General features: G+C 46.9%; 1 protein-coding gene across 5 annotated transcripts in view; it reads left to right on the forward strand.

Moving 5' to 3' along the window:
• vgll4b (vestigial-like family member 4b) overlaps window positions 1–22,970 on the forward strand; it is a 36,930-nt gene extending 13,960 nt beyond the window's left edge. For 4 of the 5 annotated variants that reach the window (XM_031568449.2, XM_031568451.2, XM_031568452.2 and 1 more), the window contains 4 exons: window positions 11,894–12,083; window positions 20,194–20,416; window positions 20,948–21,071; window positions 22,135–22,970. In XM_031568449.2, the coding sequence (XP_031424309.1) occupies window positions 11,894–12,083; window positions 20,194–20,416; window positions 20,948–21,071; window positions 22,135–22,382 (785 nt within the window). In that variant the 3' untranslated portion in view covers window positions 22,383–22,970. Of the gene's footprint in view, window positions 1–2,593; window positions 4,143–11,893; window positions 12,084–20,193; window positions 20,417–20,947; window positions 21,072–22,134 lie in introns of those variants that run through there. The other variant, XM_012833040.3, reaches the window with a different exon arrangement.
• The last annotated feature ends 374 nt before the right edge of the window (window positions 22,971–23,344 follow it).

Raw genomic sequence — 23,344 nt, forward strand, 5'->3', positions numbered from 1 at the left:
GTATCTTTCACAAAAACATTTTTCACTCTTTACAACAAGCTAGAACAGCCCCGAGTTTGAATTCAGCAAGGCTTGTAGAACATAATGCCTCCTCTATTAAATAAGCCTGTAGGCTGCATGTGACTCGCCAGCAATCATGAATTGGAACCATTACAGTTGACGGTAGAGAACGCATCACACTAAGGCCCTGTTTTGAAATGAGTTTCCTTGGCATGGTTTAAGGTCAGATTGTCTACCAAATCACAAGGAGAAACAGCTTCAACCTTGGGTTAGCTTCAACAGGTTAACCTCCTGCTGGGGAGTCATAATACAATTGATTACGCTGACAAAAAAAAAACATATTTCCATGTCATTTTATGTGATGAGCATTTTTCAGTTTTTCTTGAAATGGTGGTATGATTGGTCAGCCTTATTTGTTCATTAAGAAAGGGAAATATAATATGTTTCTCTCCTACACCTCTACAGAGTAATGATGTGTTGCTATGGTCGATATACAGTACTTATGGTGCAGAATTCAAATGTGTAATCAGACACACACACACACCCAGTGCTTCACATGTTCCCACACACACACAGTCAATAGCGCCGCATCATTCTCTGGACTGTGTCCTTTTCAACACCGCCTATAGAGAATCTCCCTATAGATTTGCGCACATCGTAACACATGAAACATCTTAAAAAACGGCTCATAATGGCTTTGTACTAAAGGCTGGATCAATACACCACCCCTTCCGGCATCAAATTCACCTCAAATCGCTGGCTGTTGTCACGCCGACGCCTCCACCAGCCCATTCTCCCAGGAGGCACCGGGGCTGTTCCAATTATACCCTGTGTGTGTGCCTGCGTTGTTGTCTCCCCCGAAAAACTACCCAGTGCAGCGGACAATGGAAGAAGCAGCTCGGGCTGAATGAAGGCACTGTCCTTGACTTGGCTCAGAGAGGGGACTGAGTGTGTGAAACACCAGACAATGGCTCTTCCAATGCATGGGGGGGGAAAAAAGATTACCCAATGAGGAGCACTTTTCTTAACTGTGTGTGTGTGTGTGTGTGTGTGTGTGTGTGTGTGTGTGTGTGTGTGTGTGCGCGTGTGTGTGCGTGCGTGTGTGTGTGTGCGTGCGTGTTTCTCTCTCTCTGGGGTGTGTGTGTGTGCGCGCGTGTTTCTCTCTCTCTCTCTCTCTCTCTCTCTCTCTCTCTCTCTCTCTCTCTCTCTCTCTCTCTCTCTCTCTCTCTCTCTCTGTGTGTGTGTGTGTGTGTGTGTGTGTGTGTGTGTGTGTGTGTGTGTGTGTGTGTGTGTGTGTGTGTGTGTGTGTGTGTGTGTGTGTGTGTGCGTGCGTGCGTGCGTGTGCGTGCGTGTTTCTCTCTCTCTCTCTCTCTCTCTCTCTCTCTCTCTCTCTCTCTCTCTCTCTCTCTCTCTCTCTCTCTCTCTCTCTCTGTGTGTGTGTGTGTGTGTGTGTGTGTGTGTGTGTGTGTGAGGGGGGTGGTGGGTAGGGTTGGCAGGGCACAGCCCTGGCTAGGCTCCCTTGGATGAATAACCTCCTCTAATCCCTCTGCTCTGCCATTGATGGGCGAGTCAAACAGAGCGCCCTGTAATCTGGGGTGCTGAGAGAGGTGGGGTGAATAGTGTGGTATTGCCTTTGAATAATCCCCTTTGCTCTGCCCCCCCTCTCGGTATCTCCGTCCTCCCCATCGCCCCTGCAGCACAACAAGGGGTCACTGAGTGTTACGTTTCGGAGTTTGTGTTACTACAGAAAACCGTCCAATGAGAGGTCGGGCTCTCACTTCCTGGTTCTTTTTAAGTTGGCATAACAAATGACAAGTAACTAACGTAACTCTTAAACAAAAGATGGGACTAGGAAGGATCGTTCTTGGCCGACCTGTTATTCTTTGGCTGCTCATTTCCAAGCGATCTATGCTGCTGCACTGTGTAATCACTATGCAAACAGAAAGTAGAAATGGTAGAAGTATTGAATTATAAAATTGAAGTACCATTACTATAGCCACAGTGTTGAATGCCTGTGGAACATATGATACTGAACTGATAACAATATCTAAAGGTGATGTATGTAATGTGATCATTGGACAATGTAGCAATGTTTTCCTGATATAGTTTGTCAAGGAATCTTTTTCCTGGTGAGAGTAAAGTGTCTGTGAAGACAGCGTTTGTAACACTCATAACTCAGAGCATCATGGCTTATGTGGTCCACTGAGCTGGATGAGGGCCTTTAGGTGGTGGGCTGTGGTTGGTTGTTTTGGCACATCCTTGCATGGCTCCGTTTTGGGGTTCAGATTAGTTGAAGAGATTGTTGGGCCCCCCCACATCTGAGGAGAGTATACTTGGCCTGAAGAGGTGGCCCCTGAGCACCTAGCATGTTTGGGGTCACGACAATGTGACTCTTTTTGGAAAGTAATACAGTTCGCTCCCTGCAACGTAAGGAACGTCTCTACCCAGCCATCAACAAGCTGCCACATTCATTGGCCTAGATACAGGTCAAACTCCATCACATGCAAACCTGCTTACGCACTCACCTTTCAGTTTTCCTGCTACACTTTAAGGTTTGCCATTCCAAACCTCCACTCTCAATGTGATGGTATGCACTTGGGGACTGGACTGAAGCATCCCAGGGTGAACCTGATGCCCCCTGAAAGCCAACACCTTGTGCTTTTGTGTCGATGTGGAAGCACAGGGGCACACCCTGTTTCTTAGATCCACTGATATTCCTGTGCATGAGCTGTCCCACTAGTTTAATAGCATCATATATTACATATGACTGCCTACTGAAATACTAATGCAACACTCAGCCTTGTCCGTTCCAGATTGTGAGATAGCCTACCTTTATATGAATTATTTAGTGCTATGATGGATCAGTGTCATAATCAGCTGCTGTTGTGCTTGCCATATGCTTATTATATTTGTTTTTTTTTGTGATTTATTGGTGTATTTTTGATGTGACAAAATAATGGCAATTGATTTGAATATGTTTATCTCAATGACGAGATCTGAAATAGACATGCTATGTCTGGACCTCACTATAATGGTTAGTGGAGTTCGTGGCGTTATAAAAAGGCTCACCAGAGGGCAGTAGATCACCAAGTACCTCGACATTCTCGACATTTCAGCGCTCTGGCAAATTGTAACTAGTTTTGAAGTTTTTATTTTAGTGATGACTTAACGATTTTAATATGATATGTGCTTCTCACAACACTCTAAAATGTGTAGGTTTAACGTGATGTATTGATTTGAACTAACACGATAAGGCCTACAAATGTTTTTGGAAGACATGAAACGTAGCCAAACTATTTTGTTATTAATTTCCGACGCTTATTTGTTTGTTTGGTTGCTTTGTTTGTTTGAATTTGTCTTGTTCCTGGGTTTTCACTTTGATGTAGGTCTAATTATGAAACATTTTACATTGTTCATGTTGTGAAGGCCTAAAGTGCCAATAGATTAATGTTTGAAGAACATGAAATGGCTTTCTTTGCTTTTTATTTTCGCCAGGACAGCACTGTTTCCTGTCTGATTTAGCCCCTCCTTGTTTGTGCCTCCCGCTCTCTCCAATTTCCCATTACTTTCTCTGAGCTTCGGTGCGTTCAGGGGGCTGATCTTGTTCAGGAAAAATCTCTGACATTTGAGGCGCTCTAGAGATTTAATGAGCATGCCCAGTGGCCGAAACCCCACATAGAGGAAACGGGTGTACATACGAGTCATACCAAGCATAGCCTGCGTGTCAGGGCAGTCTACTTACAGCGGGCTGTGAGGAGATCTGGCGCGACCCTTTTGTCCCAAATAAACATTTCGTTTAATTTTTATTTTCCCTCACAATTAGTAAAGTTCTAGAAGTGTTTTCTCACTTTTATCCGGGTAGTTATTTAAATTCTTTGTCGCGTCGGAGCGCATAACCCTTGCGGGCTAGAGATTTAGGCTCTTAGCCCTCTGAAAAAAAAAGTTAAAGGCTGGGCCTTTAGCTTTAGGACACGAATTCGCGAGAAATAGACCGGTCGCACCATTTCTCCCCCTGCCTCGATTGAAAGCAAAAAAGCTGGTCTTTTTGCTGGCCCGATAAATGCTTCTTACGAAGATGGACCTGTTGAACTATCAGTACTTGGACAAAATGAACAACAACATCGGCATACTTTGCTACGAAGGTAACATTTAAAAGTATACTTAATATTTGATATAGCCAACGGTTTATAATCGCCTACGTAACGTTAGTTGCTGACGATGCATTAGTCTCAAGCTTTACATGGTTGGAAAAAAAGAGTATGATTTATGACGTAGTTGTGTTGTCCCAAAGCTTTGTAATGTGAAGTTGCGATTGGTTGTTTAAGGGAAGCCTTTTGTAAACAGTAGTGTTGGGTTTATTTGTTTAGTCGTGCTTTACATTCTTTTTAGAAGTCCTGCAAAAGCTAAACGATAACTTCAGTGAAGTGGCCCATAGAGAGTTAATGCAGTAACAGTCTGCTAACAGTTGATAGAGTAATATCTAGACTACGTGGGTGACTGCAAACGGATTCATAACAGAAAATGTGGTAATGCACTGTTTGTTGACTTTACCTGCTATCATGCGAAATTCAATTTACTCTCGAAGGTGAACGTGAGGTTTTTCGGAGGCAGCGGTTTTTCTCTTGTGTAGCCTTCGGCAGATTATTTCGTTTTTCAAGTCGAACTACAGTGACTGAAAAACATTCCAAGCACGAGTTTTACGTTGAATGTTTGGAAGCACTTGAGAGAGTCTAATGTAATATCCCCCCCTGAAGATAATGTATCTGTCAGCAGGATTTGAACAACCGATCTGCTGCCATGATGTGTAAATAAAGGAATTCGCCACGTGTTTGCCACTGTTTATACATGTTTGTGTATGTTTATGAGTGAGGTATTAAATGTCGTTTGCAGGATAGTGATATTAATTTATAGGTTAGATCATTCTTGCCCTGCAGCAACATCTGTCACAACTGGATAGTCAGTTGTGTCATTTGGCAAATGGGTTGCATAATTGGGTAACTCTGTCTTCCAAGGGTAGGAGTCATCCTGAAGTAGCTAACCAACGGTTCATGCTCATGCATGTTTAACTTAGTTTTAGTTTAGTTTAGTTAGTTTTATTAAAGATTGCGTAGGTGCATTCATTCGCAGTGATTCAGCTATGAAAGTGTTTGCATATTGTAGAGCTGAATTGGATTGTGTTTTGTCCCAGCATAGACAGTGGTTTTATGAATATACACAAAGGTGTGTTGAACGCTGAAGAATGCCAGACATCAGAGGTATGGATGGAGGAGGAGTGGGAGAGGAGGAAGGTTAGCGTAGGGGAGGATGAGGTCTCATCCGCACTATGCCGTACCAGCCTCCTGTTGTCAGTCTTCACTTGTCAGGCCTCTGGAAACGTGATCCAGACTGGTGGAGAAAAATGTATATCTTTTTTCCCCCCGGTTCATCTCTTTTTGGTTACTCTGAGCAGAGCTTGGACAAGTGGTTTGACCTAAAAAAAAAAAACGACCCCTTCCTCCTTTGCATTGATGGTAGTCATAGACAGAATGCTTCATGTAATTCTGAAGTTAAGTCAAACAACTGATTGACAAGCCTAATTCCATTCTCCCGCCTGCCTTTTGTAGAGTGTCCTGCCTGGGTCAGGGCTCTGTGCTAGCGAGGCTCTCTGGAAGCGTTCCTGTCTGAAAGCCCTTAGTAAGCAGGCCAGGAGATGAGTAGAGGCCCAGGGATCAGACCCTCGGGATTAGCAAAGGCCCATGAGTGCCGATGTCTTTCCAGTTGATTATATCTTCCACCTACAGCCATCTGACTTCACCAAGCCTAACCATGTATTAACCATCTACAGCCATCTGACTTCACCAAGCCTAACCATGTATTAACCACCTACAGCCATCTGACTTCACCAAGCCTAACCATGTATTAACCACCTACAGCCATCTGACTTCACCAAGCCTAACCATGTATTAACCACCTACAGCCATCTGACTTCACCAAGCCTAACCATACGTATTAACCACCTACAGCCATCTGACTTCACCAAGCCTAACCATGCATTAACCACCTACAGCCATCTGACTTCACCAAGCCTAACCATGTATTAACCACCTACAGCCATCTGACTTCACCAAGCCTAACCATGTATTAAACCATCTCAGGCAACTGAGCTCAACTTGGGTTCCCAACTTTGGTCTCCTGTAGTTGTGCTTACATTGGAATGGCTCTTCTTGACATGGATTGTGTTGATGGTTTTCAATTGTAAAGTCATGACCTTTTTTCTGGCTGGTCCTAAGAACTTTGCAGGATCTTAAGATGTTCTTAATAATAGCGCTATCATCAGTAATTAATGGTGATGTCAGAAATCTGGAATAGTCGCAGATTTTGTCATGTGCAGTGGTCCTTTGTAGTGTCTGGTAGTGGCTTAAAGAGTTATGGAGTGCTAGAACTGTATTATTAGTCCCTTATGGGCTTGACTGGTCTGGTTCCAGTGAAGGAACATAAAGGCATCTTGTCATGAAACCCAGTTCTTGTTTTCTAGGTTTTCTTGTTTTCCTAAGGTCCTTCTTTCTTAGCCCCCACTCCTTAGGTCCCTGTCTCTACTTCTGTTGGAAGGGCTCATAAACACTTCGAGTTCTCCCCACCACTCTGTCTATGTTCTATATAGCTGTGGTATTAGAGTTCTCCCATCGCTCTCTCTATGTTCTATATAGCTGTGGTATTAGCGTTCTCCCCATCGCTCTCTCTATGTTCTATATAGCTGTGGTATTAGCGTTCTCCATCACTCTTTCTATGTTCTATAGAGCTGTGGTATTAGAGTTCTCCCCATCGCTCTTTCTATGTTCTATATAGCTGTGGTATTAGAGTTCTCCCCATCGCTCTTTCTATGTTCTATATAGCTGTGGTATTGGAGTTCTCCCCATCGCTCTTTCTATGTTCTATAGAGCTGTGGTATTAGAGTTCTCCCCATCGCTCTCTCTATGTTCTATAGAGCTGTGGTATTAGAGTTCTCCCCATCACTCTGTCTATGTTCTATAGAGCTGTGGTATTAGAGTTCTCCCCATCGCTCTCTCTATGTTCTATATAGCTGTGGTATTAGCGTTCTCCATCACTCTCTCTATGTTCTATAGAGCTGTGGTATTAGAGTTCTCCCCATCGCTCTCTCTATGTTCTATAGAGCTGTGGTATTCTGATGCCATGCGTGATGCTGTAGTAGACCTCTGATAAGGCCAGATGCATTTGCAGTATATCCTGAGCTTCTATCTGATCCCTTCAGGTGAGGCTCAGTGCATCAGGACTCTTGGTGTTGCACATGTATCTCACATCACCCGGCCAGTGCGCTGGGGGCGGGGGGGGGGGGCAGAGGTCCACTCATATTCATGACTAACTTACTTGGCCTAAGGCCAGACTTACTTGGAAGGGAAATGATTGTCTGCCATGACCATGTCAGAGACTGAGATTTGTTCACGGCATAAATAGTTACACCAGAATAAGTGAATAAAAGGAAATGACATGATGGATATAAAGTTTATCTAGGCTTGATCAGACTGAAGTTGATCGATCTGAAAGCTGTCCTTCCTGTCTCTTCTGACGGTGACATAGCATGTTTGCAGTTGCAAAACATTTTTTTTGGTCCCCTCTCCTGGAACCTAGTGACTCACCCATGTTTCCATGATAAGCCTTGAAGCCCTCCAAAGATAACTGGCCTCGGCGGACGGAAAAACTCCCAGCTCAAATGTGTGGCAGGCATGATTGGCGTGGCTTGGATGGCGACCTGCCGGATCTATTCTGAAGGCCTTATTCTTACTCCCTCCCCAGCTCCTGTGCTCCTGTGCTTCTCACTCTCCGGGTGCAAGCGTTGAGGCTAGCTCCTCAGGCCTCCGGGGTGGGGAAGGGGTGAAGGTGGAGGGGGTTGTGGGATGTGGGATGATGTGGTCACGTGACCCAGTGACAGTGGCTGGAAATACACAATCGGCAGAGCACGACAGGCTTCTCAGCTATTTATAATGGGCTCCGAAGAATTGCCCGTCAAGCACATGGCTAACCTATCTGGGCTTCTGTGCATGAAGCAGTGCATCATTCCTATAAATAGGCCTGTTGGTCTGTTGGTTAATCAGTCAGTGTCGTCTCTGCTCTTTGTATCAAGTTTCTGAAGTAGTGGAGAGGGTGCCTTTCGCCAGGTTACTCAGAGACTTATCGAGAAATATTTCCGCAAAGAAGTGCTATAGCCTTCATTTTGATGACCTGCAATGACATAAATGTTGACAAGTTAATAGACCCGTTTAATGTCAACTTTGGCTTCACAGAGGTGACATGTGCACCCATAACTCCTTTTCAGTATTTGAAGGTTTGTGCGCACATTCTCTTGGACAATGTTGTCAGTTTCCAGTGCAGTGGTTTGGAAAGACACTGTATGCTAAAGATTGGATTTGAGAATCTTCTCTCAGACCAACCTTGAAGCTCTGCTATCACCAGTTACATTAGACTGTTGGGACACTGCAAATGGCGGCGGACAGTGAAATTATATTCACAGAATATGGTGTAGAAGTGTATTGTAATGCGTATTTTCAACACTTTGACCTTCTTTGGTGAGTTGAGTTGAGGCTGCACTCTCTCTGCTTGCTGTATGGAGATGCCAAAAGAAGCGCTGGGCCCTGGATCCCAATACAGCCATCCACTCTCACACACTAGCATGCTGTGGTGGCTGGGCCCTGGATCCCAATACAGCCATCCACTCTCACACACTAGCATGCTGTGGTGACATCTGCCATGAGGAGTGGACCTCCACATCCCTCTCTCAGCGTCTGAGACTTAAATTAAACTCTCCTGCTCTTCTGCTCCCCGGCACCCCTGTCTGCTGGAGGGCTTAATTTAAGTCTCAGAGGCTGAGAGAGAGCGAGAGAGGGATGTGGAGGTCCACTCCTCTCATTGGGCAGAGGTGGAAAGAGACACTGCTCAACATATTAAGTTTGATATCTTGTCACCTCCACCAAACATGTTCCCCCATCCCTCCGCATCGACTCAGTCATACAATAGGACAAGCTTGGGTTGAGTGTGTGGAGGGCAGACAGAGAGCGGGGAGGAAGACTGAATGGCTAATCTTAAAAACAATACAGTGAGGGACTGAGAGTGTGTGTGTGTGTGTGGAGAAAGAAAGTTTAGTAACCCATATTTTTTCATGCAAACATCACACCACACAAAAGCTCATTGTTGAGCTGGAAGTTCCTCTTCCAACCTTATGTTCCTTTTTTTGAATGTGTTATGCCTCCTTCTATTTCAAAGGGGATTGGGGTGCAAGCGCGAGGCATTGTGAACGCACAGAAAGACAAGTTAAAACACACGGATGCTAAAAGGAGACCATTGTCCTGCCAACATCCGACTTGAGCGAATTCAAGCCGGGCCCTCAGACGTCTTTTTTAAACGGAGGTGTTCCTTTTGCTCCGGGGTTCGGGTTACAGCAAAGGAGTTTGCCAAAAATATCATTTGCAGCGGATGCCGTGCTTATGTTCAGCTCTTTAAAGCAGCACTCTGAGATGCGGGGGCACGGGGGTTTAGGAGGCGTGCACCTCCGTAACCTGATCTCTCCTGCCTCCACGTTTGATGTCCCAAGTAGAGGTCTGCCTTTGATCGCTTTGCACTTAATGACTGCCTCTCAGAACATCAAACATCAGCGCGCGTCTGTCCCGACACAGATAGTAATCTTTGTGGCTCAGCATGTGCCTTGCAAAAGTTACTGTACCAGGAGTTTTTTTTTTTTTTTTTTTTTTCCTCCTTTTGGCAGCGCTGAAGCCTCTCTGTTGGTTTGGCTTTGTACTCCCCCCCCCACACACACCAAGTGTGAAATGCAACAAGTATGAAAGAGAAGGGATCCTTTTAGTTGCTCTGTGGGGAAAAAAATCCCTGCTGTATCTGTTTTGTGCAGCTCTTGGACGTGGGAGGTCTTTGTGTGCACTGGTGTGGAGTTGGAAGCTGATTTGGGCAGTTTTCCCTTTTTAAAAGCCTTGTGTTGGCCTTCTGTCTGCATGGCACCATACCTGTTGGTATCCTGCTTTAAAACCTTTAACCTGGCATTACCGGAGTTTGGGGGGGAGGATGTGAAAATGTTGCGCGATGACTCGTGTAAAATGACTCCTGAATGACTTCTCTTTGTTCACATGATACTATGCAGCTGAACAGTGGCAGTTTTCCGACTCGCTCCATTCTTGGCCTATTTAGCATTTTCCCTTTTTCTCTCCTATAGTATGTCTTATCTGTCTGGCCTGAGGGACAATAAACTACATTAGTCTTGCAGTAAGAGATAACGCACTCATTCTCTTACGATAGTGTAGGAGCGCACACACACACACACACACACACACACACACACACACACACACATTTGGAGTGGCTCACTCTCAAAGCAGAGAGCAGATAAGCTATCGTGTGTCAGGGACTCTGGCCTCAATGGCTGAAATGCAGTGCCACCACCATGGCCCACAGTCTCGTCTTTATTACAGAGCCCGGGCCTCTGCCAAAAACAATGATGTCATACCCTTGTTGCCATGGAGCAAGGGCGGACGAGTAGAAACATGCCAGTGGAGGGAAAATAGGCCGCTTGTTCTGAAGACACCTCGCGACACGCTGTTTGTCTGAGGGGGCAGAGGGGGAGCATTGTTTTGTGTGTGTGTGTGTGTTGTTAGCTTGGTCACAGTGCTGCTTTGATCACCTTGGAAGCGTTGGGTCTGAAATCCTCCATTTGTTTTTCAGTATTTCAGCACAGTTTTAGACCACGGTAGGGAGGAGCAGTAGTAGGTCAACAACTTCTACCAAAAGACTGAAGACTAATCTGCAAGATTGTGGATACCTCAAGTAGCGCCATGATTTTTATTTTCCTGCAGGTCCCCCCCCCCCCAAAAAAAAAAGGTCCGGTTTATTCTGTTAATATTGACTTAGATATAATGTTCCCCTATGAATGTGTCCCAGTAAATGCGTTCAGTCAAATCGCTGTGTTGGGTCTAGCAAACCTCCTCGCTAGTGGAAACACCCAGTAGCCAGTGGCTGCCAGTTGTAATTTTCCTGCCTCCCTCCCCCTTAGTTCACACTCTGCATGCACTGCGTGCTACTGTGCCACTCTACAGATATCCACCTTGGACTGTTTACTTGCTTTGGCTGATTCCCTGGCTTTAGAGATAGTGTACACCCATGTCCAAATTTGTAACAGCTCCAATATGTTATGGGAACTTGTTCATTACTTTGCATGGCATTAGTGTGTTGTTTTTTTTGTTTGCCTGTGAATTGAGCCATAAACAGCTGGCCCCTCTGTTTGGTAGCGGTTGTAGCATAGATTTAATTATCCTCTAGCACTTTAAAAGGCAAGGGGGGGGCGGGGGGGGGCGTGCGGGTAGTTGCGAACTAAGCAGTCACTGAAAAAAAGCTGTTTGCGTCAGAGCAGGTTTGTAAAAAGCAGGGCGAACTCTCCACATGAAATGGGAGTTCCAATCAGCCACTGAGTTTAATTAAAGTTTTTGGATGAGGTTTGTCTGTGCCTTTGGTACACACGCTTTGTTGTGGACCCCCAGCCAACACGCAGAACACAAGGATTAAGAGGCCCAAATGGCACTCATTAGTTTTAATGCACTCGTGCCTTGATGCTGTTTCAACCTTTTGAGTTCCCAACAGTTTGGCAATTTTCACTTCCAGTGATCTGCATCTTTCCCACACAGAGCCGTGTGTGTGTGAGTGTGTGAGTGTGTGTGTGTGTGTGTGTGTGTGTGTGTGTGTGTGTGTGTGTGTGTGTGTTTGTGTTTGTGTGTTTTCTCCCCCCCTCTTTAATGTCTCCAATGCATTGAAAAAAACTCAGCGTAAAAAAAAAAAAGCAGTGTAAATAAACGAAACTGACGTTGTGATGTGACATTGTGCTCCTCTCTGTGTTGTTGTGCAGGCGAAGCCGCCCTAAGAGGAGAGCCCAGGATGCAGCCCATGTCTCTCTCCTCGGCGGTCAGCAACCACAGGACCGGCCCTCCTCCCATCAGCCCCAGCAAGCGGAAGCACAGCGGGGACCCAGCCCACGACGACCTGGACTGCAGCACCGAGCACGTGGCCAAGATGAGCCGGCTGTTCGCCGCACAGTTGTAAGTAGGGGTGGGGGGAAAAATCGATTTTTCGATTTCTCTCGATTCTCTTTAGAACGATTCTGTCTCGATTCAGAAAAGTTCATAATCGATTTTTTAATAAAAAAAAAATTTAATATTTTTTTTTTTTTTTTTTTTTTTTTTTTTTTTACATATTCATTTTGTGTTGAAATGCAAGCTGCATCGATTATTGCATTGTTCATAGAAAGTCATAATTGTGACAAGGAAAAACTTTTTCTCTAATAAAAAAATAGATCTGTTGATTTATCAAACACAAAGTAGGAAGTGATTTGAGACTCTAAGTAGCAAACTCAAATGTTTTAAAAATTGAGATGCATCGATAACCGTTTTATCGGTTTAGAATTGATAATCGATAATCGGTTTAGAATCGAGAATCGGTTTAGAATCGAGAATCGGTTTAGAATCGAATCGTTGACCTCTGAATCGGAATCGAATCGTGAGGTGCCAAGAGATTCCCACCCCTAGTTGTAAGCTCAGCCCCATAAATGTCACGCCTGACTTTTTTTTTCACAGCGCTCAGAGCTCCGCAACTCGTCTCAGCAGCTTGCCATTTCATACTCTGACAGATAGGAGAGGGACGTCCTGGTATGGCAACCTTAGAAGGTTTACACGACCGACAAATGCTTATGGAAAAGTATCATTATGTGTCAGCACATCGTCATACATCTGTAATGTGGAACATGGCCAATTCAGTTTTGAACAGTGAATGAAACACTAAATGAACAGAAGCATTCAAGAGAAACCACCAACATGTATTTGACCCAGATTTTTGCACTCTGCCTGAGAATGTGAACTATGCAACACTTGGCCAATTCTACTTTCTGCCATTGAGCACTTTCTTTTTTAGAGCAGGACGTGGAGGTTTTCTGCAAGGTTGCTGTTTTGGCCTGGAATGTCAAGCCTCTCTGCAGGTATCCCAGCAGCTCCCTCAGATTCCGTAAGGGGAAGGCCTGTGAATGCGTACAGGGCTGTGATGATGGTGGTGGTGGTGGTGGTGAAGTCTGGGATTCCTGGCATTCCAGTTCCCTGTGCAGGAAGCCCTCGGTGCAGTTGCAAGCGCCTGGCCATACCCCATACCCCATACCCCATGGCAGCCATTACTGTGGGCCCCGTGGATTCCCTGCATTCCAGCCCAGCTCCCGAGGGCTGCTGCCTTGAGTCATAGGACCACAGACATGGCTGTTTAGTGTCGGATAACTCACCCCCGTGACAGTCGCAGTAGGCCCAGTGGAGTTCACAGGCCGGGGGGGAATGCGTGGCACAAATTAGGACGCAAGTGTTAGCCGATCTGAGGAATAATGGGCGCACTCAGCTCAGCGCACTCTTCTTCCTCAGCGCATCACAGGCTGTGGATTCCTGCCATGCCTGGCACTGCCCTCCCTGGCTCAGCATTCCACGGTCCTCGCGGCTGTTGTGTTGCGCACTTGGCCAGTTCGGATCAAACTTTTGTTATTGGAGAGTAGTGGGGAGAGCAAGGGACTAGGATGCAGTTTGTAGTCTCTGTGTTCTGGTTAGGGGTTACCTGGTCTTCTTCCCTCTAGTTCTGGGCCCCAGGGGATGGAGAGCAGATCACTGTGCCTGTGAAACCCCCTCTCTCTCCTCTGGCCAGGCCAGGCCAGGCTTGTCTTCGATTAGCACAGAGCTGCTGGAGTAAACAGACTGATCACGAGACCAGCCCCCCCTTTTTTTCACTGCAATATTCCCACACATTGACCAGATACATACCCAGTTATTCCCAGTTTTCTGTTTATTTACTTTTGTTGGGGTATTAATATTATTTGAGTTGTGTTTTTGCAGCGATATTATTATTATTTCAGTCAAGGGGGTCATCCCCTCTCTACCGTCTCCTGCCACTGTGTGACAGAGGCCCAAAGCCCCGGGTCACGGGAGTTTAACACGCTGGCCACACGAGTGGGATCATCTTTTCCTGAGGTTGAACCGGGGCCAGATCGGGCCTACGCCACTCTGACCGCACGGCTTGGCTGAACTCTGCAGATAGGCAGGGCGGGATAGTGGGCTGCGGAAACAATGGCTACTTGCGTTAGAAGAACCATCGCTCTCCCCCGTAGACGAGCCGCGTCAGCACTTTGTGTGCAGGGTTACGGCTCACCGCAGGCACGATTGGAGGTGTTTGTGTTCAACACCCTCAGCGGCCCGGCTCATTGTGTTTTAAATATGCCACGGGGCCTCGATCGGTCATGTGCTCCGTGGTTTCAGTGTAAATTAATTCAACTTTATGAAATTGTCACTGTTGATGCGTTTGTCAAGTGGGAGTGACACACGCCTGACTATTGTGTTATACTCAAAGCCTGTACTTGTGTTGGGAGAAACATTATGCACTGAAATTGCCAGCCTCAGCAAAAAAAAACAACACAAATATCTTTTGATATGAAGTACAGAGAGGGAAACTGGTGCCCTATCCAAACAAAACACATTATTATTCACAAGACAAAACACATTATTATTCACAAGGCAAAACACATTATTATTCACAAGGCAAAACACATTATTATTCACAAGGCTGTTGAAGCCTTTTGTGTGTTTGCACCTTTTTTGTGCCTTGAGTATCAACAGGAAGATTCAAGTGAAACATTTCCACAATATTAAAACTTTTAATTTGTATGTTTTCTCTGACTAATGGCCACTAGTTTATTTAACTTTAGAGCCTGGGCTTTTACAAGAGCTCCACAGGCCATGTTTGTAGCGGAATCTTCCTGCGAGTGAAAGACTAAGAGCCTGACTGAGGGGAGGGGAGGGGAGGGGAGGGGGCATAGGTAGCTGCCACCTGACACCACAGACTGGGGCAGCAGTCCCAGAGGCTCAGGTTACTATTATGGCGCTGCGCTTCTGGAGAGCAGAGAGCAGAGAGCAAGCCCTGCAGCGGCCCGGGCTGAACAGGGGGAGGGTGGCCGCCCCGCTCCCCGCTCCCCGCTCCCCGCTCCCGTTCTTGTCTTTTGTCCAGAGAGTTAGCCCTCTCAACGATATTCTCATCCACTCAGGCCCACTCCAGAAGCACTCCGGTTTCAGTACCTCTGGGGTAGCCTGCGGTCATTCTGGTTCCTGAAGGGGTTCTTTGTAAGAGCTGCACTCACCCGTTCCGTAAGTTTTAATGTGCAGCTATATGTTCTGTAACCCACGAGGGTTTTTTTTTTGCGAGGTGTTCTCTACAAGCCGGTGTTTACGCAACCGCTTCTCTGTGCTGTGAGTGTGGGCACAAATGAGGCGTTGCGCAACAGCATTAACGCTGCAGTCACATCGCGAGAGCTGCCGACGTTAGTGCGCTCTTTTTTTTTTTTCTGTGGAGGACAGAAGAGAATGGGCGAGGGGACTTTTCGAGAGGTTACAGAGAGCCATAACTCTGCAAAGTGTGTCTGTGGGGGGAGAAGGGCCTATGTCAGGCGGGGGCCATTTTCTCATTTTCACTGCGCTGTCTGAAAACAAAGGGCCCCTTATCCTGTCAACCCACTGCGTGTTGGAAGCCTGCTCTGGCTTGTCCCCGTGGAGACGCCCCCACTGCCGTAGAAGCAACCCCCTTCACCTCCCACCCCACACACACACCACCCATTCACTTCAGTCAGCCACCCCAGCCAGAACCCCCCCCCCCCCCCACCACCACCACCACCACCACCACCCCCACCACCAGCCACCTGCACACCAGAAAAGCAGTTGTTCTTCCTATCTCAGAAGCTTTTCAGATTAAAGTACGGGAGCCTCGTTTGTAGATCAGCGATTGTTCTCATGTTTGGGTGCTGGCGTTCCCCCTAGAGTGGCGTTGGTCGGTGCTGGGCGCTCTGCGGTGGACGTAAAAAAAGAACAACAGCCCAAAAAAAAAAAAAAAAAAAAGGTCCCTTCGTAGAAAGTGGGGAACTCGGCCGTCCTCCGCTCTGCCTGCTGGGAACCTTGAGAGTTCTTGCTTCTCATGGCTTCCATCCCAGAGCCAAGCACAGAGGGAGGGCAGGCAGGCAGGCAGGCAGGCCTGTGCCAAAGTGGTCAGGCCCAGATGAAATCATAGTTTTGCTGCTGTTTTACATGGAACCCTTTTCTTCTGTTGTTAAGTGCATAACTGTTTTCATGCAGATCCCTTTGATATTGCAACTGAAGTCACTGTTGGTATGCTCAGACTTCGATTCTGCACTTAAAGACTTCACAGCAGCGTAATTAGCAAGGGTCCGAGTGTCAGCACCTCCAGATGAGAGGATCAAAGTGCCCTTTGTCTTGTATTTGCAAGTAAATAACATCAGAGGAGTTTATTACATGAGTACATTTACAGGGTTGGGCTACTGTTTAGTTTGGATTTCCTTGTTCTCCCAGTCCTTTCTGCAAGACATCCTTGACATGGCCTTTGGGTGCTCAGGATAAGCTTAGAACTGTTATTGCCCGACCCATAACAGAGCTGATTCAGGATTATAAATAATGAAATTGCCCCAAACCCAAACCTCACTAAAACTAGTCTGGAGACGAGGCCACTGCGAGGGAGACTGTCTGTATAAACATCATTATTCCCGACTCATGCTCGCACACTTTGATGTGAATTACGCTGTCTGCCAAAAAGAAGAAATTAGTCATTTCTAATTGCAATGCTCATGGCGGACCAGGCATTTGGATGTTTCATTGCTAGAGAAACAAATACATCTATGAACCCAAGCCATTAGTTTCCTCAGAGTCTTAATACTCACATGAGTAAAAGGCGTCAAAATACCCATTCATCTCAGCAGTATGTAGCCGGTCCAAACATTTACTGTGTGTAGCTGGATGTGTGTGTCTTCCTCATTCGGGACCGTACTAAAGTAATACTTAAAACACACTTCATTAGAATCTGAACCTAGAGCAGAAATCACGAGCGATGCCCAGCGTGAGACACCCAGCGTCAGTGAGCATGTGGTTTCCAGGGGGACGGGCTGCACAGGGCTGTGTTTGTATCCTTGTGGTTGGGGCCCTTCCATGGCCTGATCTCTCCCAGATGTTTCCTGTATCTCTTAGGGTGAGGTTCCAGGGTCTTGAACAAGAAATAAAACTCCACGGCCTGCCAAGATTTGTAGTCAGGGTCCCCCCCCTCTCCCTCCCCTCTCCCTCCCCGCCCCCTTGAGCCATTGCGAAACACAATTGTGAGAAAATGTCTCTTGTTTTTATTGGCGTACTTGATTTCTTTCAACAGTGAGAAACGGCTGCTACTATAGCCATCTTTATGATATCTAACTGCAGGCTTCAGACTGATTAGGCGAGTTTTTTTTTTAACGTTTGACAGACGTCATTAGTACGAGATGCCAAAAGTATGGCTTTAGAATGGCGAGCCCTTTTGTGTGTGTCTTCTGCAGGCCACCAGAGAAGCCTCATGGGCTCCTCAGAGGAGAAAGCCAAACCAAATGGCATGGGAACAGCTGCTCCACACTGGGCCTTAAGCAGACATGGGCAAATGGTCATATAGTGCAAGTCATGTGACTTTTATCATACTATACAGAGAGGATTTGTCCAATTTTCAAATTAATAGATCCCTCTGTGTAGCCGTTTTAAGATGCCACAAGATTCACCACTAATTGCACGCTGCATATAACCCAAGCCCTCGTAAATTTTTTTTTTTAAAAATGAATAAAAACCTGTTTCTTTAGGGCGCTCCTGTGAATTATAAGACCAGGCTAAATCTGTCAATCACACGATATACATATACTTTTCAGTTCCCATAAAATGGGGCTGCAATAAAATGAAAAGCTTAGGCTGGGAATACCCCCACATAGATGTGCAGGCCCAGTTGAAGCTGCAGTCTGCAGTGTGCAGATGGCCACTTGTAGTAGTCCCAGAACTTTTACAACAAAGAGGGTGTGGCCTCAACCAGCCCTCACCCCCAGCCCCATGATTGATGTTTCTTTGTCAAGCAGACCGCTTTCTGCTTTCTGCTTTCTGCTCTCCAGGACTGAGGCGTCCGTGTAGGAGTAGGCTGGTTTGTCTTCATGCTCTCTGAAAGGGATTAATGTTGAGTGAGCACAGATTCCCCCTTAACCCTTATCCATCATCACAGCAAAGGGGACAGAAGCCTCATATTTTCATGTAAAGCTTTAGTCTTCTTTCACCCTTGTTCTAACAGCCAGTGTATATAAAGACACCTATGAAAAAAGAAGGGTTTTCCCCCCCTATCTCCCTCATCCCCCCCTTCTAAATCCTAAATCATCCCATTCTCTCTCTTCTCTGCTGTGAGCTGTTTGGGCAGAGCTGCTTAAAGACCCGAGGGAGAAACTGAATCTGAGTGTCGTCCAGCCCAGAGAGAACATGTCTAAACGGCGCTCTGCCGCGCAATTCATACAACAACATTAATACTCCACACGAGTTGGGGAGGGGGATTGAGCGCAGGGTTTGCATGGGACCGATGAGGCAGTAGTTGTTTACATTTAAGGAGGTAGATGTTAACACCCGATTCAGCAAGTGGCTTCTCTCTCAAAGTGTGTTTTCCCTGTGCAGAAATGTGTTCTTTGAATAATGCAGCGTCTTTTTTTTCATCGAGTTGATGCAGTAAGCCCATAGACCTTACTTTTTTTTGTTTTCAGCTCCTTGTTCTTCAAAGTTTATTTTGCTCCATCATTTTGATTTGTCAAAACAAACCAAAGTTTCCAAAAAAGTTCTGGTTTAAGTTCTCAGAAACTGGAGGGAGCATTTGTGAAATGAACCTTTGTTGGGGGGGGGAAAGGTTTTGGGATTATTCTCCGCTCAAGTTGTTCTTGTCTGTGCAATAAAAAGAGTTTCTCTCCCCGTCCAGCTTACCCCATTTGTCTCTGTGGGAGAGACATTTCCGGTGGACGTAACGGTGTACTGCAGATGCTTTACTTGCCAGTGTAGTTGCCTAGTAACAGACTATTTCAAGGACCATGGGCGCACAAGGCTGGACTTAACCAAATCTTCCCTCTCTGCTCTCCCGCACGCACTCCCCTGTACGGAACGGAGAAAGCAGCCTTTAAACTCCCCAGGAGGTTTGCAAGGTCCATTGTAAAATCTTTAACTTCATGTTTTCAGTGGACAGTCCCTCATTGATGTAGTCTACCATGGCTAACCATATACAGAACAGGGGGATTTAAAGATGCAATTTGGTTGTTGGCCTGCCTCCCCCCCTCCCTTCCTCTCCCACCCCCTAGAAGGCACACAAAGCTCATTGTAAACTAATCAGGGGCTGTGTTTTGTGCCCCTTTCCCAGCCCCCAGTTCCTGCCTGTCCTCTGGTCTCTGCTACAGCATGTGGTTGGGGAAGGGGTATTAAGTTTTCCTCCTGTGAAGCTGAGACGAGAGTGCTGCGAGCAGCCAGGAGAGGAGAGGAGAGGAGAGGAGAGGAGAGGAGAGGAGCGGAGAGGAGAGAGGGGGAGAGAGAGGAGAGGAGAGGAGAGGAGAACTCCCCCCTAAACAGGGCCTCCTCTCCTCGCTGCTGGCAGACGCACTCAGCTCCTTCAGGAAGGGTGGAATACACAGCGGAAGAGAGAGACAGAGAGAGAAAGAGAGAGAGAGAGAGAGAGAGAGAGCGGGAAGGAGAGAAGGAGCCCTCGTTTTTGGAGTTGTATTTACCTCCCTGCTCTTCCTGAGAAAACAGGGTAGAAGGATGTGATTTGTTAAGCTGGAAACTGCTCATTGTGAATGAACTGACGCACACTGGTTCAATTGTTCGGGTCTTTGACGTTTGAGTATGAGAATTGTGTTCCCTTCAAGTCAGTTGGAGGAGGTCCATGGGCTCCCATTACTTGATAGGAGGGCCATTTCTCCTTCTCTGAAAACTGACCCAACCTTCCTTCATGAAAAGCCTGCAAAGAAACTCAATTCAAATGGTTGTCCCTGGGCTTCATACTTAGAAAAGTTGTGCTCCCGCTTGTCCCCTTCGCACGGTAAACATGGTGAATATTCATAGCCGTGCGGAGCTTGAGTTAGTGCCCAGTGCACACAGAATGTCCTTATCAAGCAGCCGTGCAAACACCAGGCCCCTGCTGAATCACAGTATTAATAGGAGAAAGCAGGCCTGCACTTGCCCCAATAGGAAACTCACACTAACAAACCTTCCCCTTGTGTGTGTGTGTGTGTGTGTGTGTGTGTGTGTGTGTGTGTGTCTTTGCCCGTCTCCACAGAGGTAAACCAGTCAATGGGGACTACCGCAAGGACCCCCGTGAGCGCAGCCGTAGCCCCCCGGAGCGAGCCTCCGTGCCGGCCGTGAGTTTGCACGCCGGGTCCCTGTACGGCCACATGCCCAGCCTGGCCATGGACCAGCCCCTCGCACTGACCAAACACAGCCTGGACGCCGCCCGCTCGCTAGTCCTCTCGCCCAACGTCAGCCCCGTCGAGCGCCAGCAGGTAACCACACCGCCTCCAGGAAGACCAGGCCACAGAAAGGCTCAACTGTGCGCCAGCAGGAAGGAAGCTGAAAGCAGCACATTTATTGACACACTAGTCACCTATTTCTTTCACCAGTTACATTTCTTCACAAAATAGTCTGTTGGCTATTTTAAAAATGCTCTGTGTGTGTTTTTACTTTTTCAAATGTTTCTGTAGTGGTGCAGGAGCTCAAAAGGTGTTGCTCTTCTAGTCTTCATGTCCTTGTTTGTCTCCTTCTTCATGTCCTTGTTTGTCTCCTTCTTCATGTCCTTGTTTGTCTCCTTCTTCATGTCCCTGTTTGTCTCCTTCTTCATGTCCTTGTTTGTCTCCTTCTTCATGTCCTTGTTTGTCTCCTTCTTCATGTCCTTGTTTGTCTCCTTCTTCATGTCCCTGTTTGTCTCCTTCTTCATGTCCTTGTTTGTCTCCTTCTTCATGTCCCTGTTTGTCTCCTTCTTCATGTCCTTGTTTGTCTCCTTCTTCATGTCCCTGTTTGTCTCCTTGTTTGAGCAGAATCGGCCCTCTGTGATCACCTGTGCCCCGGCCAACAACCGCAACTGTAACCTCTCCCACTGCCCCGTCTCCCACAACGGCTGCTCCTCTGGCCTGGCCCCCAACTACAGGAGACCCTCCAGCTGTAAGTAGCCACTCTCTCCACTCTGAAGCCCCTCTGGAGAACACTCTCCAGACTCAAACACCAAAGAGACGTTAGAAGTTTAGGTACCTGAAGTTGTGACAGACATTAAAATAATTACCAACAACTTCAAATTGTTGCCGGTCAATACGGACAGGTGGCTCCATCTGAGAAGGAAGTATCCTAGTACTGCCCGAGTGAAATGTTCTACAGACAATGCGATTCCAAAGCCTCATACACATCAAAACGACTCGCTCCTCGCCCATCACTTTGTAGCTGGTCGCTAGTGGGTGTATGTTTCCCCCGTTGTTAAAGTGTCTGAGTGAAACAAGCAATAGACTAGCTTGCTCGATATTAGCATATACAGGATAAACATATAGCTAGTCTGTACTCACATGCATCAACAGTGAACTGGAAACATTTGACCCACATTTAGTTTCTTTTTGATACAACAATTAACAGTATAATGTTCGTGGACATTGTTTCCTTCTCAGAACTGTTTGGGGAACTCAGTCCTGGTCTGTGAATGGTATCTTTTACTCCCATTGGTAGTCGCTTAAATCGCGTCACTTCAGAGTTAGGATAAGTTACGTTTTTTGCGTTGCCTACGATGAGTTTGCCTGCCACCGCTGTAAGTCGCCGAATGTCATTGCCATTCCATGGCCTTTGGTGGCGACATCGCTGCACGTCCGCCATCTACGCGTAGTCTGTAGGGGCCTTAAGACATAGTCATAGGGATGAGTGATAAGTGGGGTCAGAGGCCTGCTGTTGGCACTGGAGCTCAGCACAGGTCAGTGTAGGGTCACGGGAAAAGAAGTTTCACATCCCATCTGGGACCGGCGCTCTGAGATCTTCAGTTCTGGTGCTCTGGCACACGGGGGAAGATTCTAATCAAGTCCAGATTGAGTTGTGTAACTTCCACACACACAAAAAAAACACTTCCTGACGTACTCTCTTGTTTTATGAACTTTTATTATCTACCATATGAATCTGTCCACTTCTCTAGTGCTAAGGGTTTCTTCTACATTGAGATGACCCATTCTTCCTTCCTCTCTCTCTGCTATAGCTAACAGTACGGCCTGTGACCCTGTGATCGAGGAGCACTTCCGCCGCAGCCTGGGCAAGAACTACAAGGAGCCGGAGCCCGTGACCAACTCGGTGTCCATCACCGGCTCGGTGGACGACCACTTTGCCAAGGCGTTGGGTGAGACCTGGCTCCAGATCAAGGCCAAGGGCGGCTCCACCGGCAGCCCTGAGTCCTCGCCCAGCAGCCACATGCTCAACCACAGTCACTCCCCCTCAGTCGTCTCCTGAAAGAGGACCAGACCAGAGCCCATCCCCCCCCCCCCCCCCCCCCAACCTTAACCCTGTAGCCCCCCGCCCAGTGAGCCTTGGCTTCTGACAAACCATGCGTGCATGTTTTAGCGCAGCGCGGCGCGGACAGCATTGCTAGTGTATAGCTGTGTACATAAGACAGAGGGGGAAAAAAAAGGAGGTGCTTCATCTGTAATTTTTTTATGTTTTTTCTTTTTTTTGTGTGTTTTATTTTTTCTTGTCTTTTGCCTTACTTTTTCATTTCTTTTTGAAGTATGTTTGCCTTCATTTGCTTGGCATATGCAGCATTGCCCACAGTGTAAAAAAAAAAAGAAAGAAAGAAACCATGCAGGAACCATTTTGTTTTGAACTAGGTATTAGCAGCTTGCCTCTTAACGACCTGCTGGAGTTACCAAAGAACCTTCTGATGCGAAACCTTTAGTCGAAGAACAAGCAGTTCTTTCATGGCAGTATTTGATCTGGACTTCTGGTTGTCATGCACCACCACCCTGTGTGCAGTCCCATGCACCACCCCCCTCGTGTGCAGTCCCATGCACCACCCATGCACCACCCCTCGTGTGCAGTCCCATGCACCACCCATGCACCACCCCTCGTGTGCAGTCCCATGCACCACCCATGCACCACCCCTCGTGTGCAGTCCCATGCACCCTGGCTCCCTCCCCCCCGGCTGTGCATGTGTGGACTTGAGAAGGAGGGTCTGGTCTGGTCTGATTTGCACTATTGATAGAGGGACTGAGATGACACGTCACCACTGAGTGGGATAGCTCATGTTCAGTATGTTCATCGGACTCTTTCCTCTTTTGAAGGTTATTTCTGTTGTTCAAAAATACCAAACATTGAGAGTGCCGACTGCACTGGTGTGGTGGTGCATCATCCCAGTAGATGTTGCAGGGAAAGGAGTGGGACATTAATCAAGCCATCTCTTGCTTCAGACATGAGAC

Source organism: Clupea harengus, chromosome 5 (assembly GCF_900700415.2).
Source record: "Clupea harengus chromosome 5, Ch_v2.0.2, whole genome shotgun sequence".
Classification (NCBI taxonomy): domain Eukaryota; kingdom Metazoa; phylum Chordata; class Actinopteri; order Clupeiformes; family Clupeidae; genus Clupea; species Clupea harengus.